The sequence below is a fragment of the Psittacula echo genome (assembly GCF_963264785.1).
Source record: "Psittacula echo genome assembly, chromosome: 16".
Taxonomy (NCBI): Eukaryota; Metazoa; Chordata; class Aves; order Psittaciformes; family Psittacidae; genus Psittacula; species Psittacula echo.
This window is the reverse complement of record NC_137752.1, coordinates 6154987-6168827: the sequence shown is the minus strand read 5'-3', so window position 1 is coordinate 6168827 and position 13841 is coordinate 6154987. Positions and strand designations below refer to the sequence as shown.

Below are 13841 nucleotides of genomic sequence, written 5' to 3'. Positions count from 1 at the left end.
TTAAGCTTTACTGTATGTGTGCCAAGATACTTGACCATCTTAATGGTGGTCATTTGATTCACTCATTCTTCTGCCTAACAGTTTTAACTGCCCCAGCTGAGAATGTTCCTGAAAATGTGGAGAACAGTGATTAGTAAAAGGAATTGTGTTTGGGGTTAAATGTGTTTCTCTTGGATAACCAGGATTAACATCTCTTCTGGTGTGTTACCTGGACTTGATCAAGGATGGAGACAGAGCAGGAAGTACTGTTTTCCAGGGGAAAAAAAAAAAGATAGTGTTTACAGTCCTCTTCACATCGACTAATTAGTACATAGGGAACTACTACAGGAGCATTGGATGTTTACACAGTGGGCCTTGAGGGGAAGCTATTGAATTGAGTGATGATCTGGCAAGAATAGTAATGATAAATTGATCTCTTGAAAGCAGCAGTGTCTCAGGATTTTGTCAATGGGTAAAATCACAGAACATGGGAAAAGAGCATTTTTCTTTTGCTTGCTAGGAACAGCACCCTGAAGAAGAATTAATAAAGTCCAAGCAGGATGAAGTAAATGCAAGCTGGCAACGTCTGAAGGGACTTGCCCTTCAGAGGCAAGGAAAACTCTTTGGGGCAGCTGAAGTTCAGCGCTTTAACAGGTATGGTCTTGGCTGGATCTGCTGAAGTGATGTAACATTTGTGTAGATGTTTAATGAGGCATTCAGCTCCATCCAGTAGTATGAGAAAAGCTACCGTTGTCTGTTATGGTTTTACTTTATTCTTCCTTATGACTTGTTGAATGTGGGCATTGTTGCTCTAGATTTGCCTTGGAGTAGTCATTCTGAGTTAGCTGTTCAACACTTGGCAGTTTTACTTCCCTTTCCTCTGAGGGCTTTTCCCCGCAGTTCTGTCATAGATGAGCCTTAAGAAGTTTTTGTTGTCAGCTGGATGTCAGTCCCAGTTGTTCTTGGAGGTCTTTGAACAGTGTCTTGCTATGCTCATTCCCATCTACAGCAGTTTGAGATTTGCTGTTACGAAGTTGGAGAAGCATCCGAAGTGGCGGTGGTGCTCAGTAGTGCTATAATTCCTTGCTTGCATCTGGTGACACCATCTGAAGAATGGCTGCCAATACACTTCAAGGGGGTTTGAGGTTTTTAAAGTCCATTTTTTTCAAGGGATAACTGTGGTGTCTCTGTGGTTTCTCTGCCAGTACTCCTGGCATATGTACAGGAAAACATCCTGCTTTCTTCCCTTTTCCGTACAAGATAGACTGTTTTCAATCTGTGCTTTGTTTTGAAGGGATGTGGATGAAACAATCAGCTGGATTAAGGAGAAAGGGCAGTTGATGGCCTCAGATGATTTTGGCAGAGACCTTGCCAGTGTGCAAGCGTTGTTGCGTAAGCATGAAGGCCTGGAGAGAGATCTTGCAGCTCTTGAAGATAAGGTACCCCTGCGAGATGCATTTTTACCTACTATTTGTATGAAGTAAGATGCTTGTAAAAGGCTAGAAGCTTACTCACTGTTTGTGACCTGGTTTAGGTTAAAGCCCTTTGTGCAGAAGCTGACCGTTTGCAGCAGTCTCACCCAATAAATGCCTCTCAAATTCAAGTAAAGCGGGAGGAGCTGATCGCCAACTGGGAACAGATCCGAACTCTGGCAGCAGAGAGGCATGCTCGCCTTAATGACTCCTACAGGTAGGAATGCCATCATGCTGAAATGACCTTTCTTCCTCAGTTAGATTTGACAGAATGCTCTTGGGAAGAGGAAAAAGGGATGCCATTTCCAACATTTTGGGATGATTCTGGTGTTTTCAGAAGCAATTTTGTTCACTAAATTGTATTTTACAATAACTTCTTGTAGTAAAAGAAATAGATGATAAATACATACAGCTTTAGGTCATTCTCTGGGTGTAGATTAATTATGTAAACAGACACCTAGATATTTTAGGATGTTTGATTTTCTATTTTCCCCCATCTGAGTTGGTATCTGCCATTTGAAGTAATGTGGCTTTGTTTTAATACACATATTACAAATCTATTGATGATGAATTTGTTACGATTCTCAGTGAAGATTATTGTTTGATGTATTGTCCTCAACAAAATGAAGTACCTGTTTCTGTGACAGTTGCTTTGTTGCCATGGGATTTGTTTCCATCCAATCTTGTTTCCACACAAGCCTGGCTGTCTATGAAACACAATCCTTTAGATCACTCTTGAGAAGCCACACTAAAAAGAAACTTAACCTAATCTTGTGGTTAGTTTCCACCTTTCTTGGTTTTGTTTTTCTGCAGTTTGCTCCTTCCCATGATGCAAGATTTATGGTGGTGGAGACTCACACAATAATAATTTTTTCCTTTGACTTCCTTGTCATAATCTCTTCACATCAATTAACAGCAAATGTGAAAAGGAAACAAACAGATCACTTCTGCTGATAAGCATGTGCCAAATAACTTACAGGCATGCTGAAAGGAATTTGAGAATTCATTTGCTTGTTGTTTTAAGGCTGAGGCATGTGCAGCTGAAGCTTTCTGTCAGTCTGCACCCCACACTGTTATGATTGTGACAAGCAGTCCGTGGGCTACCTTTAAACGCTCTGCTGGAGAACTACCTTCTGGTTTCTGTTGTTTTCAACATACAGGCTTGTAGTCACGAATATGCCTTTTACTTTGATAAGTTATATGTAAAACATGTCTTTGAGAAACTGATTTTGAACATACCTTTTTTTCTGTCTATAAAAGTCTTCTTTTTTTGATGGAGAGTATATTTAGTTACTTAATATTCCGACTGTGAATTGATATTATTTTGTTTCTATCTGAGGAACAGCTTTTACGTTTATAACACCTTCTGTGGGGTAAGGATGGAGAAACAATGCAAACAAATTATTCCCAACCATTTTTCATTGTGCTTTCCTAAGGCTGCAGCGCTTTCTTGCGGACTTCCGAGACCTCACCAGCTGGGTGACTGAGATGAAGGCTCTGATAAATGCTGATGAACTTGCCAATGACGTCGCTGGAGCAGAAGCCCTTCTAGACAGACATCAGGAACACAAGGTACAATGGCTACACAGCCAAATCCAGTCAGCAACCTTCAATAGCTGATCTGTGTGTCTGTCACAGTCTCTGAGTCAGAAGTGCTGATAATGTATCACCAGAATCCTTTGATCAGGCAACTAACGCGGTACAAGATGGCTGTCCTGATTTAATGTTTTTACTTTGTTTCTCAATAGTAGATACACACTAATAGATAAGTATTTAAGAATGCTTATGATTATTTCATTAAAAATTAGATGTGATAGCAGTAATTTGAGCTAATGACTGTTTTAGTTGTCCACCATGAGGAATTGTTATAAGTAAGCAGAAAGAGTGCAGCTTAAAACCAACCTTTAGTTTCATTTCAACACATGAATTTATACTTAACTGCACTGTAAGGTAATACATTTCATTCTAGTTTTCCTGTTAAGTGTAATGTATTTAAAGATAGCTTAAGGTTTATCATTCAGGTGTCCAGACTGTTGTCTCTGTGTTATTTTCAATAGCAGTTTTCATATTCTGACACTCTGTTCCAAGATAAATTTTGGTAACCGCTATTCATGTCCCCTTTCATAGGGAGAAATTGATGCCCATGAAGACAGCTTCAAATCTGCTGATGAGTCTGGCCAGGCTTTGCTTGCTGCTGGGCATTATGCTTCTGATGAAGTTAAAGAAAAGGTAAGCTGAGAGCAAGAGCTCCTGGAAGAATTTAAGAGCTTTTCTTACAAATAGATCTGCAGTCAAGAAGCGTGGTTGTCCATTAAATTTCTCTCTGTAGTTTTAATTTGGAAAAGGAGAGGTTTCTGGCTGAAGTCAGAAAGTTGTAGCCACTATTCAAGCTTGATAAATTAACAAAAGGCTCGCCCTATGTGAGGATGATGCTGTCAGTAATAGGAGAAGGATTCTTTACACAGGAGATCATTCTCAGTCTGGTGTTAAACCACTTTTTTAGAGTCACAACTTGACTTTATGTTGCGATAGAAACGAAGCAAACTGTTAGATAAAACTATTCTATATTCCTCTTCCCAATCCATTAGCTGACCATCCTCTCGAATGAAAGATCTGCCTTGCTAGAACTGTGGGAGCTTCGCAGGCAACAGTATGAGCAGTGCATGGACTTGCAGCTCTTCTACAGAGATACTGAACAAGTTGACAACTGGATGAGCAAACAAGAAGTGAGTGCACATCTTTGAACTCTCCAGATACAGTTGATTTTCATTTCAAGTTTGTGTCTGTACACTTAAAACAATTGGTTTATGGGTGGAGTGACTGCCACTAAACACGCGCTAGGGAGCAGGGTGCTGTGCAGAGTTATTTACCTGACCGCCCCAGCTGCTACAATGACTGTTTCCATCTAATGTTTTAACTGTTGTGACAAGTTGGCTTGAGATTGCTTTTGTGTGTGTTAACTCTTGTAAAATGCTGGTTGAATAACAAGCTAAAAAGAATTATTTGGAACCTGTTAGAGGCATACAGGGAACACTATCCCAATGTATCATCCTTTACTTCTCAAAATCACTGACGCTGCTTGAGCTGACTTAGAGCAGCTGTGCATGGAAACATAAAAATGTGTTTGTTTCCTGACTTCAGGCATTTCTTCTAAATGAAGACCTTGGTGATTCTCTGGATAGTGTGGAAGCTCTTCTGAAGAAGCATGAAGACTTTGAGAAATCCCTAAGTGCCCAAGAGGAGAAAATCACAGTAAGACATTTACATTAGGTGATCACTAAATGGGCAAGAAATAAAACAAGTGAATTTGTTGGCTGGGGAGGAGACGTTGCTGGAGAATGACAGAGGAGGGTGGGGTATGCTCTTTAGAATGATCGACTGTTGTGTGGGATGTATTATCTCTAAATTATGTGTAGTGTCTCTAAAATGGAAAATAGTGGAAAAGACAGCATAGAGCTTGATTGCTTCCTCAGAGAACTGGGTAACCCAGTGCTTGCATATCATGCCAGCACACGTGTGGATGAAGATATGTCAAAATCTGCATTCTTCCACGTGTAAGATGATGGTACACATAAAGAAGGGTGTAACAATGCTGTCTGAATGGAGTTTTGTTAGTTTTACTGTGCTAAACCTTTGAGAACTAATCTACTAACTAAACTTGCACTAACAATGTGTATCACACCAAGTAAATGGAAACCTGTTTTCTCTTTAGGCCTTAGATGAGTTTGCTACTAAATTGATTCAGAATAACCATTATGCCATGGATGATGTTGCTACACGCAGAGATGCTGTAAGTATCTAAAACACATTTGTACTCTAGACTTCAAATCATAGTTTTCTTTATTATTTTAAATGTTATGACTGCAGTACATGACAGCAAATAGAGCAGAGCTCTCACAAAAGTGCAATACAGTGGTGGTTCTTACAAGCTTGAAGGATTTAAAAACCTTTAAACCTCTACTTCTTCTATTTCAGCTGCTGAGCCGCCGAAATGCCCTTCATGAAAGAGCTATGTACCGCCGTGCTCAGCTGGCAGATTCCTTCCATCTGCAGCAGTTCTTCCGAGACTCTGATGAGCTGAAGAGCTGGGTTAATGAAAAAATGAAAACTGCAACAGATGAGGCATATAAGGTAAACACAAAGACAAATGTTAGAGTCGTTTTAAGGCAATACCAGGCTTAATATAATCAGCCTAATGATACGAAGCAATGTCAGCCAAAATGTTGCTGATAGTAGGCAGTATTAATGGCAACAGATTTCTCCCTGACCCCGAGGGGGATTTTCCCATCATGCTGTAATCATGCTTATTGAACAGCTGAAGTGTTCTGATTTATTCATATTTTTGGCACCAAATCCTCTGGCAATATCTTGCCATGTAAATGAGTGTACTCTAATTTTAAAAGTTCTTCAGAGACCTATAGATACTAATTTTGGACTGAAGGGTTCTTTTCTTTCTTCATCTGTAGGATCCATCAAACTTGCAAGGTAAAGTTCAGAAACATCAGGCTTTTGAAGCAGAGCTTTCTGCTAATCAGAGTCGTATTGATGCACTGGAGAAAGCTGGCCAGAAGTTGATAGATGTCAATCACTACGCATCTGATGAAGTGGCAGCTCGCATGAATGAAGTTATCAGCTTGTGGAAAAAGCTTCTGGAGGCCACTGAACTCAAAGGTACGACTTGCTCAGAAGAATATGGCTAATTCTTTTGCTAGAGAGTTTAGCTGGGAGAAGACAGGAAGGGAGTTAAATGAAGTGGAAACCCTAAGTCATTTTTAACTCTTGCCACTCTGTCTCGGTCAGGTATAAAACTGCGTGAAGCCAATCAACAGCAGCAGTTTAATCGCAATGTGGAAGACATTGAGCTGTGGCTGTATGAAGTAGAGGGGCACTTGGCTTCTGATGATTATGGAAAAGATCTTACTAATGTGCAGAATCTTCAGAAGAAACATGCCCTGCTAGAGGCAGATGTTGCTGCCCATCAGGTAAGGGAAATCATTTTTCTTCCTGTCCTTTCAGATTTCCTCACTCAAAAGTACTCACTCCAGAGACCTTAGCAGGTCTGGGTTGTCAGGAATTTTGTAGCTTTGGGCTTTACAGCTTATTTATCAGAAATAATTTTGAACTGAAACATAAATGTGTGTCTCTAAGAGCAGTATCTTTGTGCCTTTGACAAAAAAAAGTTTTTGAAAAAGGAAAATGATTCCATCCTGGGAGCTGCTGACAGCACAGTGTTGTTTTGTGCTGTGAATATCAACTTAAAATGATGTGCTGTGCATTGCTTAGGAAATAATTCTCCCTTAGACTCTCCATTTGCAAACATCTTATTTTTGTTCATTTTGTTTTCATGATAGCTCTAAGAAATGGGAAGGGAGGGAGAACAGATCAGTTTTGAAATATAGTGCTTTACAGCAAATGGTTCCTTCGTTTGCAGGTGATCTTTAGGAAGATTACATCCACAGCAAGAAAATAAAAAAATCTGGCTTTCCACAACTGGAACTGCCAGTTAATTGCTAACAATTGAGAAATGGTTTGTGTAGAGTAGCACATCAGTAAGGTTAATGTAACTTCAAGAATCTTTATTTTATGAAATTGACAGACTGAAGCCAGTTGCATTTACATAACATTGAATATTATCCAGGGTCTAATTATCACCAAAATGATTGCACTGGCAGCATGCAGCTAAAGTTCTCTTCTTCTGTCACAAGATAACTTACTAAGACCTGAATATTTACAGTCACTGCAGCCATCTCAGAGAAATTCTGACATAATGCAATTGCTGGGTTAATTTTAGGATCGTATAGATGGCATTACCATCCAGGCACGCCAGTTCCAGGATGCTGGGCACTTTGATGCTGACAATATCAAGAAGAAGCAAGAAGCTTTAGTAGCTCGTTATGAAGCTCTGAAGGATCCTATGGTAGCTCGAAAGCAGAAACTTGCAGATTCTCTTCGCCTGCAGCAGCTCTTCCGTGACATTGAGGATGAAGAGACCTGGATTAGGGAAAAAGAACCCATTGCAGCTTCAACAAACCGAGGTTGGTCCATCCTGGTATCTCCAGGATTTCAATGTAAAAATTGCTCTGTTATAATCTGTCTCTTTATGGAAGATTCCCTAGAAATTTATGAAACATTTATTGCAATTGCCATTGCCTAGAGTTCCAGATTTGCCATCACCCATGGCTCTTTAACTGTTACATTACTTCTAAAATTTGAATGGGTAGCAGTCTTCAGTGCTCTGTCTTCATGGTGGTAGCACTTACTCTGCAAGTTGTCTAACACTGGTTGCAGCTGCCTTGAAATTTTTGATTAATGACTCAGAATGAGCTGATGAATTGTTTTCTTTCTTTCAGGCAAAGACTTAATTGGTGTCCAGAATCTGCTAAAGAAGCACCAGGCTTTGCAGGCAGAAATTGCAGGCCATGAGCCCCGCATTAAAGCAGTCACACAGAAGGGAAATGCTATGGTTGAAGAGGGTACGTCTTGATGGTTTTAACTCCTCCTCTTTAGAAATCCAAAAGTCTTAATACTGGACTTTGGTGCTGTATGGTTAAGAATCACTGCCTCTTTTTATCCATATACCTGCTGGCAGGATGAACTTCTGATCATTCTTCAACTTAAAAATAGATTCCTTGATGCGAACCTGTCGTGATTTGCACAGGTGTGCATCTGCTCTTGACAGGGACATATGCTCCCTGTACTCAGCACCTTTGTGCCTATGATATTTAGTCTCCATTTTTAAATGTATTAAAGGCTTATATCAAGGATGCATAATCATGATGTGAGAGAGAATCCTCCACAAGGACAGTAAGAGTTATTCCTGCTTTTAAATAAATAAGTATCTTTATTTGTAACTGAGTGTTCTTAACACCAGACTACTGAAATTCCCTCATTCCAGTATTCAGAATGTTGGTCTGAAATAAGATTTGTCTGCTGCCAAAACTCTGCCGCTGGAAAAAGGTGACCTTTTGTGTTGTATCACTGAGAAGAAATCTTATGATGTGGCTTGTTTGGTTTAGAATGATTCAAATGCTCCTAGTACACCTTGATTGACAGGTACAGTGTTTTCCTGTCTTAAGGCAAACGGACAAGCTGAGTTGTGCTTACATTATTCTAGGCAGAATAGGCTATGTAGGTTTAAATGGATCTAATTTCTGTGACTTCCAAGAAGTACAGGTAATCTTCAGTTCCCTCTTCTTCTGTTACATAGGACATTTTGCAGCTGAGGATGTGAAAATCAAACTGAATGAGCTGAACCAAAAGTGGGACTCACTGAAAGCTAAAGCATCTCAACGTCGACAAGACCTAGAGGATTCCCTGCAAGCTCAGCAGTACTTTGCTGATGCTAATGAGGCAGAATCCTGGATGAGGGAAAAGGAGCCCATTGTCGGCAGTACAGACTATGGAAAAGATGAAGACTCTGCTGAGGTATTTGAGATTGTTTGAATCTGTTTTGTATAAACAAAGCAAGGATTTGTCCACTGGTAAAAGAATGAGTTCTGCTGATTTTGAGATTCATACAAAAAATGGCAGAAGACTCTTGCATCAAGCTGAATTTTGGCTCTGAATCAAAAGATGACAGGTTTTTTCCTGTGTCTTCAGTAGTGTACATGAGATTTTACTGTTCAGTATATTAAATCAATTGGGAGGAAACTTTACATTTACTTTGCATCAGCTCTTCTATAGGGTTTTTTTGCTTGGTTTTGGTGGAGTATAACAGGACTAATGTCAGCAAATTCCTCACGTGATGTTGCATTTCGGTATGAGTCTGGTTTTTAGTAGCTCATTGCTCTGGAAGTAATTTTTTGACTAGAGTTATTTTCCTAGTGTCCTTCTGCAGTCAAACACGACATCCCAGACACTGCTGACTGACAGTTCGTCAAATTGAAGTGCAGTTTAAAGGCATACTTTCAAACTTAACACTGTTTCCAGCGTGATACGTGGTATTCCTGGTCAGAACAAAAGAATGTTTCTGAGATAAGGTAGAGCAAAAGCACCAGAAGCATTTGGAGCACTGTCTAGCCTGTGAATGAATAGAAGTGGTTATTCTCATGAGAGTCACAAGACTGGCAGCTCTGAAAAACCCACATTCCCTATATATGGAGCCAAAGTATATATTTTAAGCAGAGTGGTATTTGTAAAATGGTGTACATGTTGTTTTTGTCTTTCACTTTCAGGCTCTTCTGAAGAAACATGAAGCTTTGATGTCTGATCTTTCTGCTTACGGCAGTAGCATCCAGGCATTAAGAGAACAGGCCCAGTCATGCAGGGTAAGGAAAGATGCTAATCATATTGCTGAAATTCTTGGGTCAGCAAAAGGTAAAGACAAAGCCTAATAACAGTTGTTGGTTTTGAGAGCCTGTTGCAGACTGTACTTGATTTTCTCAAAAGAATTAGTGGTCTGTTTTTATAATTATAACAGACAGCTGTGTTGCCTCAGAAGAAGACAGTGTAATGTGGTTTTCAAGGCTTGATCCCAGACAGCACCTCAACTAAGTCTATCTGCATTTGTTTCAACAGGAATAATTTTAAGGCATTACAGTAGCTTTAACTAAGGCTGTTAGGACAACTACATTGATTGTCATAAACATGGAACAACTCATTTTTCTTGTGTTCCTTCTTTGTTAGCAACAAGTTGCTCCCACAGATGATGAAACTGGAAAAGAGCTTGTTCTGGCACTCTATGATTACCAAGAGAAGAGTCCCCGGGAGGTGACTATGAAAAAGGGAGACATCCTCACCTTACTCAACAGCACCAACAAGGTACACTCTTGCCTTCTGGTTTTTGCTGAGCTGCTTGGCTCGTTTGGGGTTGTGTGCTCTGCGGAGCGTGTTTTGGGGTTCTTTTGGTTTTGTCTTATTAAAAAGAGCATTCAAAGAAGTTAAAGAATTTGCATATTTAGCCCCTGTTCCCTTTCAGCGCTTTAGCATACCTCTTCTGCTCATTCTCGTGACTCCTCTATAGCTTCCAAGTCAGATAAACAACATCTGTTCTAGGGCATGTGCCTGTCAGAAAACTTATTTTCCTATTGTTGAGGAATTTTTGACCAAACACAAGAGAAGACATGGAAGGTAACAAATAGGTGTCTTCAAGAAACTGTTTGTCTGAAATGATCCCCATAAAAAGAGCAAACTGTTGGGAGCATCACTGGTTTAGTAGTCATTTTGGGGTTTTTTTCTTTCCAGGACTGGTGGAAGGTGGAAGTTAATGACCGTCAGGGGTTTGTACCAGCTGCCTATGTGAAAAAACTGGATCCTGCCCAGTCTGCATCCCGAGAGAATCTCCTGGAAGAGCAGGGCAGCATAGCATTGCGACAGGAGCAAATTGACAACCAGTAAGATTTAACTGATGATATATGACACCCATTCAGCATTTGCTGGCTTGGCTGTTTCCCCACATATGCCAGAAGCTGAGGTTGCTGCCTGTTACGCTAGGGAGTAATTAATTTGAGCCAAACAATTGGCTTCTTTACCAGGGCACCATATTCAGTCATTTTATTCCTATTCTAGATTTTCTTACTGCTTTTCACATTTTTTAACTGTAAAACTCATGACACTAGAGCTCAACTTGCTGTCTGACTTCTGTATTTTGTGTTCCTTTTGTTGTTGTACTTAACTACTTAAAACTTGTTTGTGAGTTATATCTGTCCTAAGCAGCTCTTGTATTTGTAATTGTCACTTCTTAATGTTTGATCTGTTTTGAAAAGCTTTCTTAAATTTGGTTTCATGAAGTACAGTGCCCTCCCTATACAGGGCTGCCTCTGGAGGTGACCTCCTCAGGAGCTGTGACTTCTTTGGTGCTAGCTCATTACTTGTGTTCCTGAAATGTTGTGCCATTATGGGCTAAAAAGTGTCCCCTCCTTTTTGAGGAACATGCCATTGCAAATAGAGAAGGCTCTGTGGCTGCTTGGTAATGCCCTCCTGAAGCGCGTGGTAGTTAGTGATTAGGGCAAGCAAGGGCTGTGGGTGATAGCTGTGAGCTACTGGCTCATCTTATCAAGCCACTTGGAAGCCAAAGCTGAAAGTCTTACGCATACTCCTGTCTGTTTGCACAGCTATGCTGTCATTCTACATGAGAATATCTTCCCACTCACTTGTTTTGAGTCACCAGTTATTACAATGACATACAATAATAACTACCTTTAGCTCTAGAATTAAAAAGCGAAAAGCTTGTACCAGTGAGAAGAAAGGACGCTGGAAAACTGAACATTACTCAGGATTTTAGTAGTGTCTAGTTTTCTCTGTGGATTTTCATGCTGCTTTTAAGAACTACAACAGGGGTTCTGTATTTTAGAGCCAAGAAGAGGGGGCTACCCTTTTAGTCTACAACCGCGTGGCACAATGATCAGGAAATGAGGAGACCTTATAGAGAGAGTTGCACTGTACTGCTGAGGTTTCCTTATGTGAATTGTACTTCTGGTCTTATTTGCTTTGTTTGCTTCTGAATGACACCTAATTTTCTCCATTTAAATGTGAACTCTTAACCATCTCCTACCACAGACAACCCATGGATGGAGCTGCTGCTTTCATTATTTTTGTTAATCTGACTAATTTTTTGCATGCATTTGCTGTGCTCCCTCTGTCTGTGCAGGACTCTTATAACTAAGGAAGTCGGCAGTGTATCTCTGCGTATGAAACAGGTCGAAGAACTGTGAGTAGGATTAGCCCTTTCTAAACCATGCTGTCTCCATACTGTCACTGTTCATTCTCTTTTGTTTGTTTATTTCTTTGGGAAAGCTGCTCCAAAGAGACATAAAGGAAGCAATTTGTGATGTGAATTGTTTTTAGTGTAGATGAGTGTCATGGTATGTGTTCTTTATAGCCAGCCACCCAACCGGCTGCTCATCTTATTGGTCACCTCTGTGCTGCTAAATAGATTGATGTTGTTTTCCATTATGCTAATTTTGCTTACCTAATGAGGCTTTAGTGATACCTAGAGTGTTCTCTTTAAAAAAAAAATCTCTTTCTGAGGTGCAGACAGAAATACTAGTTTGTTATATATATATATAATATATATACATGAAGTGTTTCATCACATATGAATGTCTTAGAGCTTGGAAAGGGCAGAGTTATCCTAGTTTATTCTATAAAATAACATGCTGAGTAATCCAAAAGGATTAGTTTATTTACATAGGATGATTGGGTTTTATTATAACAGTAACTTAATTTTCAAACTTCTGCTCATCTCTCCTGCAAAAAATACCAAGTTTGTGTTGTGAGTCTTGGAAATTTCTGGGAAATCCAAAGCAGTAGCGTTCATCAGCTGTGCCTGGCAGCCTTTTCATAGGGAATGTATTTCTTGAGAATCAGAAGGGGAAAGTAGTATGTTAATCTCTGAAGTGCTGCAAAGCAGCTTTGAGGTAAGGTCTGCTTCTAAAGGAATTTTGCCCTAGATCCTCTATGAGCTTCACAAGTGTTTAATATCTAAAATTATATGCTGAGGCAAACATCTGCAGTTACAGCAGGCTTCAAAACAGGGTTTTCCTCAAGTCAGGGTAGGATGTTTCTATTCAAACCTAATACAAAAGATTATTAACTCCATTCTATCCAGTCTTAAACCAGGGTAGGCAGGAGACCACAAAGTCACTGCTTGCATGAAAGACTTAGAGTTGATTATCAGTTTGATGTGTAGACATTACAGTCCAGGGTATCGAGGATTTTCTTCAACAGACTTTGTCCTCTCTGAGTTACTTGTTTGGAAAATGCTACATCATTGAACTCCTCAAGCTGGGAGGTGTAATTGCTTGGTGTTTGCCTCTGTGTGTCAGGGTGGGAAATGAAAACATTATAGGGCTGCACTTTCCCAACTTGAGGCTCCTGCAGGTATCTCAGCAGTGTCTTCCATTATTTGATTTTAATAACACCAAAATGAGTATCTTCATGCCTTAATAATGTGAATCAGTTGCTGCTGTTGATCGCTGTAGTAGACCAATGTGCAATCTGATGGAGGATATAAAAAGCCGTCCAGATGCAGCCAGAATATCTCATCTTCCAGAAGACTTAAAATAGGGTAGCAGTAAGAATGGATGTGGCTTTTCTGAATGCAGGGTCTTTAAAAACAAGCATTATGCATTGCTGAAGAAATCTGTCATGCAGTACTAATGACTAAAGCTTCTGTTGGCTTTTATTCAGCAATAGCTGGGGAAAGGACTTGAGGATGGAGCCTCTGTATTTAGTTGGTTGCCAGGAATCAAAGAGGAGTCACTGGTTTTCTTGTGATTTTAAAACATTGACTGCTCTTTTGAGGTTTATTTGCCTCTTCAAGCCAATTTAAACATTTTAGAGGTTTTACTTTGCATTTATTCTAATGTAAATGAGAAGTGATTTCACTGATGATGTTGGGAATTTCACAGATGTAAAAACAGTGTATGTGAAATGAGTTTCATGGATTTC

General features: G+C 39.9%; 1 protein-coding gene across 7 annotated transcripts in view; it reads left to right on the top strand.

The window, feature by feature from the left end:
• SPTAN1 (spectrin alpha, non-erythrocytic 1) overlaps positions 1 to 13841 on the top strand; it is a 51131-nt gene that overhangs the window by 13567 nt on the left and 23723 nt on the right. For 6 of the 7 annotated variants that reach the window (XM_080630929.1, XM_080630931.1, XM_080630933.1 and 3 more), the window contains 18 exons: positions 500 to 633; positions 1274 to 1418; positions 1514 to 1668; positions 2888 to 3023; positions 3579 to 3680; positions 4040 to 4177; positions 4593 to 4703; positions 5164 to 5241; positions 5427 to 5582; positions 5918 to 6122; positions 6252 to 6433; positions 7243 to 7486; positions 7802 to 7924; positions 8659 to 8876; positions 9626 to 9718; positions 10077 to 10211; positions 10635 to 10783; positions 12040 to 12099. In XM_080630929.1, coding sequence (XP_080487055.1) covers positions 500 to 633; positions 1274 to 1418; positions 1514 to 1668; positions 2888 to 3023; positions 3579 to 3680; positions 4040 to 4177; positions 4593 to 4703; positions 5164 to 5241; positions 5427 to 5582; positions 5918 to 6122; positions 6252 to 6433; positions 7243 to 7486; positions 7802 to 7924; positions 8659 to 8876; positions 9626 to 9718; positions 10077 to 10211; positions 10635 to 10783; positions 12040 to 12099 — 2564 coding nt within the window. The remainder of the gene's footprint in view (positions 1 to 499; positions 634 to 1273; positions 1419 to 1513; positions 1669 to 2887; positions 3024 to 3578; positions 3681 to 4039; positions 4178 to 4592; positions 4704 to 5163; positions 5242 to 5426; positions 5583 to 5917; positions 6123 to 6251; positions 6434 to 7242; positions 7487 to 7801; positions 7925 to 8658; positions 8877 to 9625; positions 9719 to 10076; positions 10212 to 10634; positions 10784 to 12039; positions 12100 to 13841) is intronic. The other variant, XM_080630935.1, reaches the window with a different exon arrangement.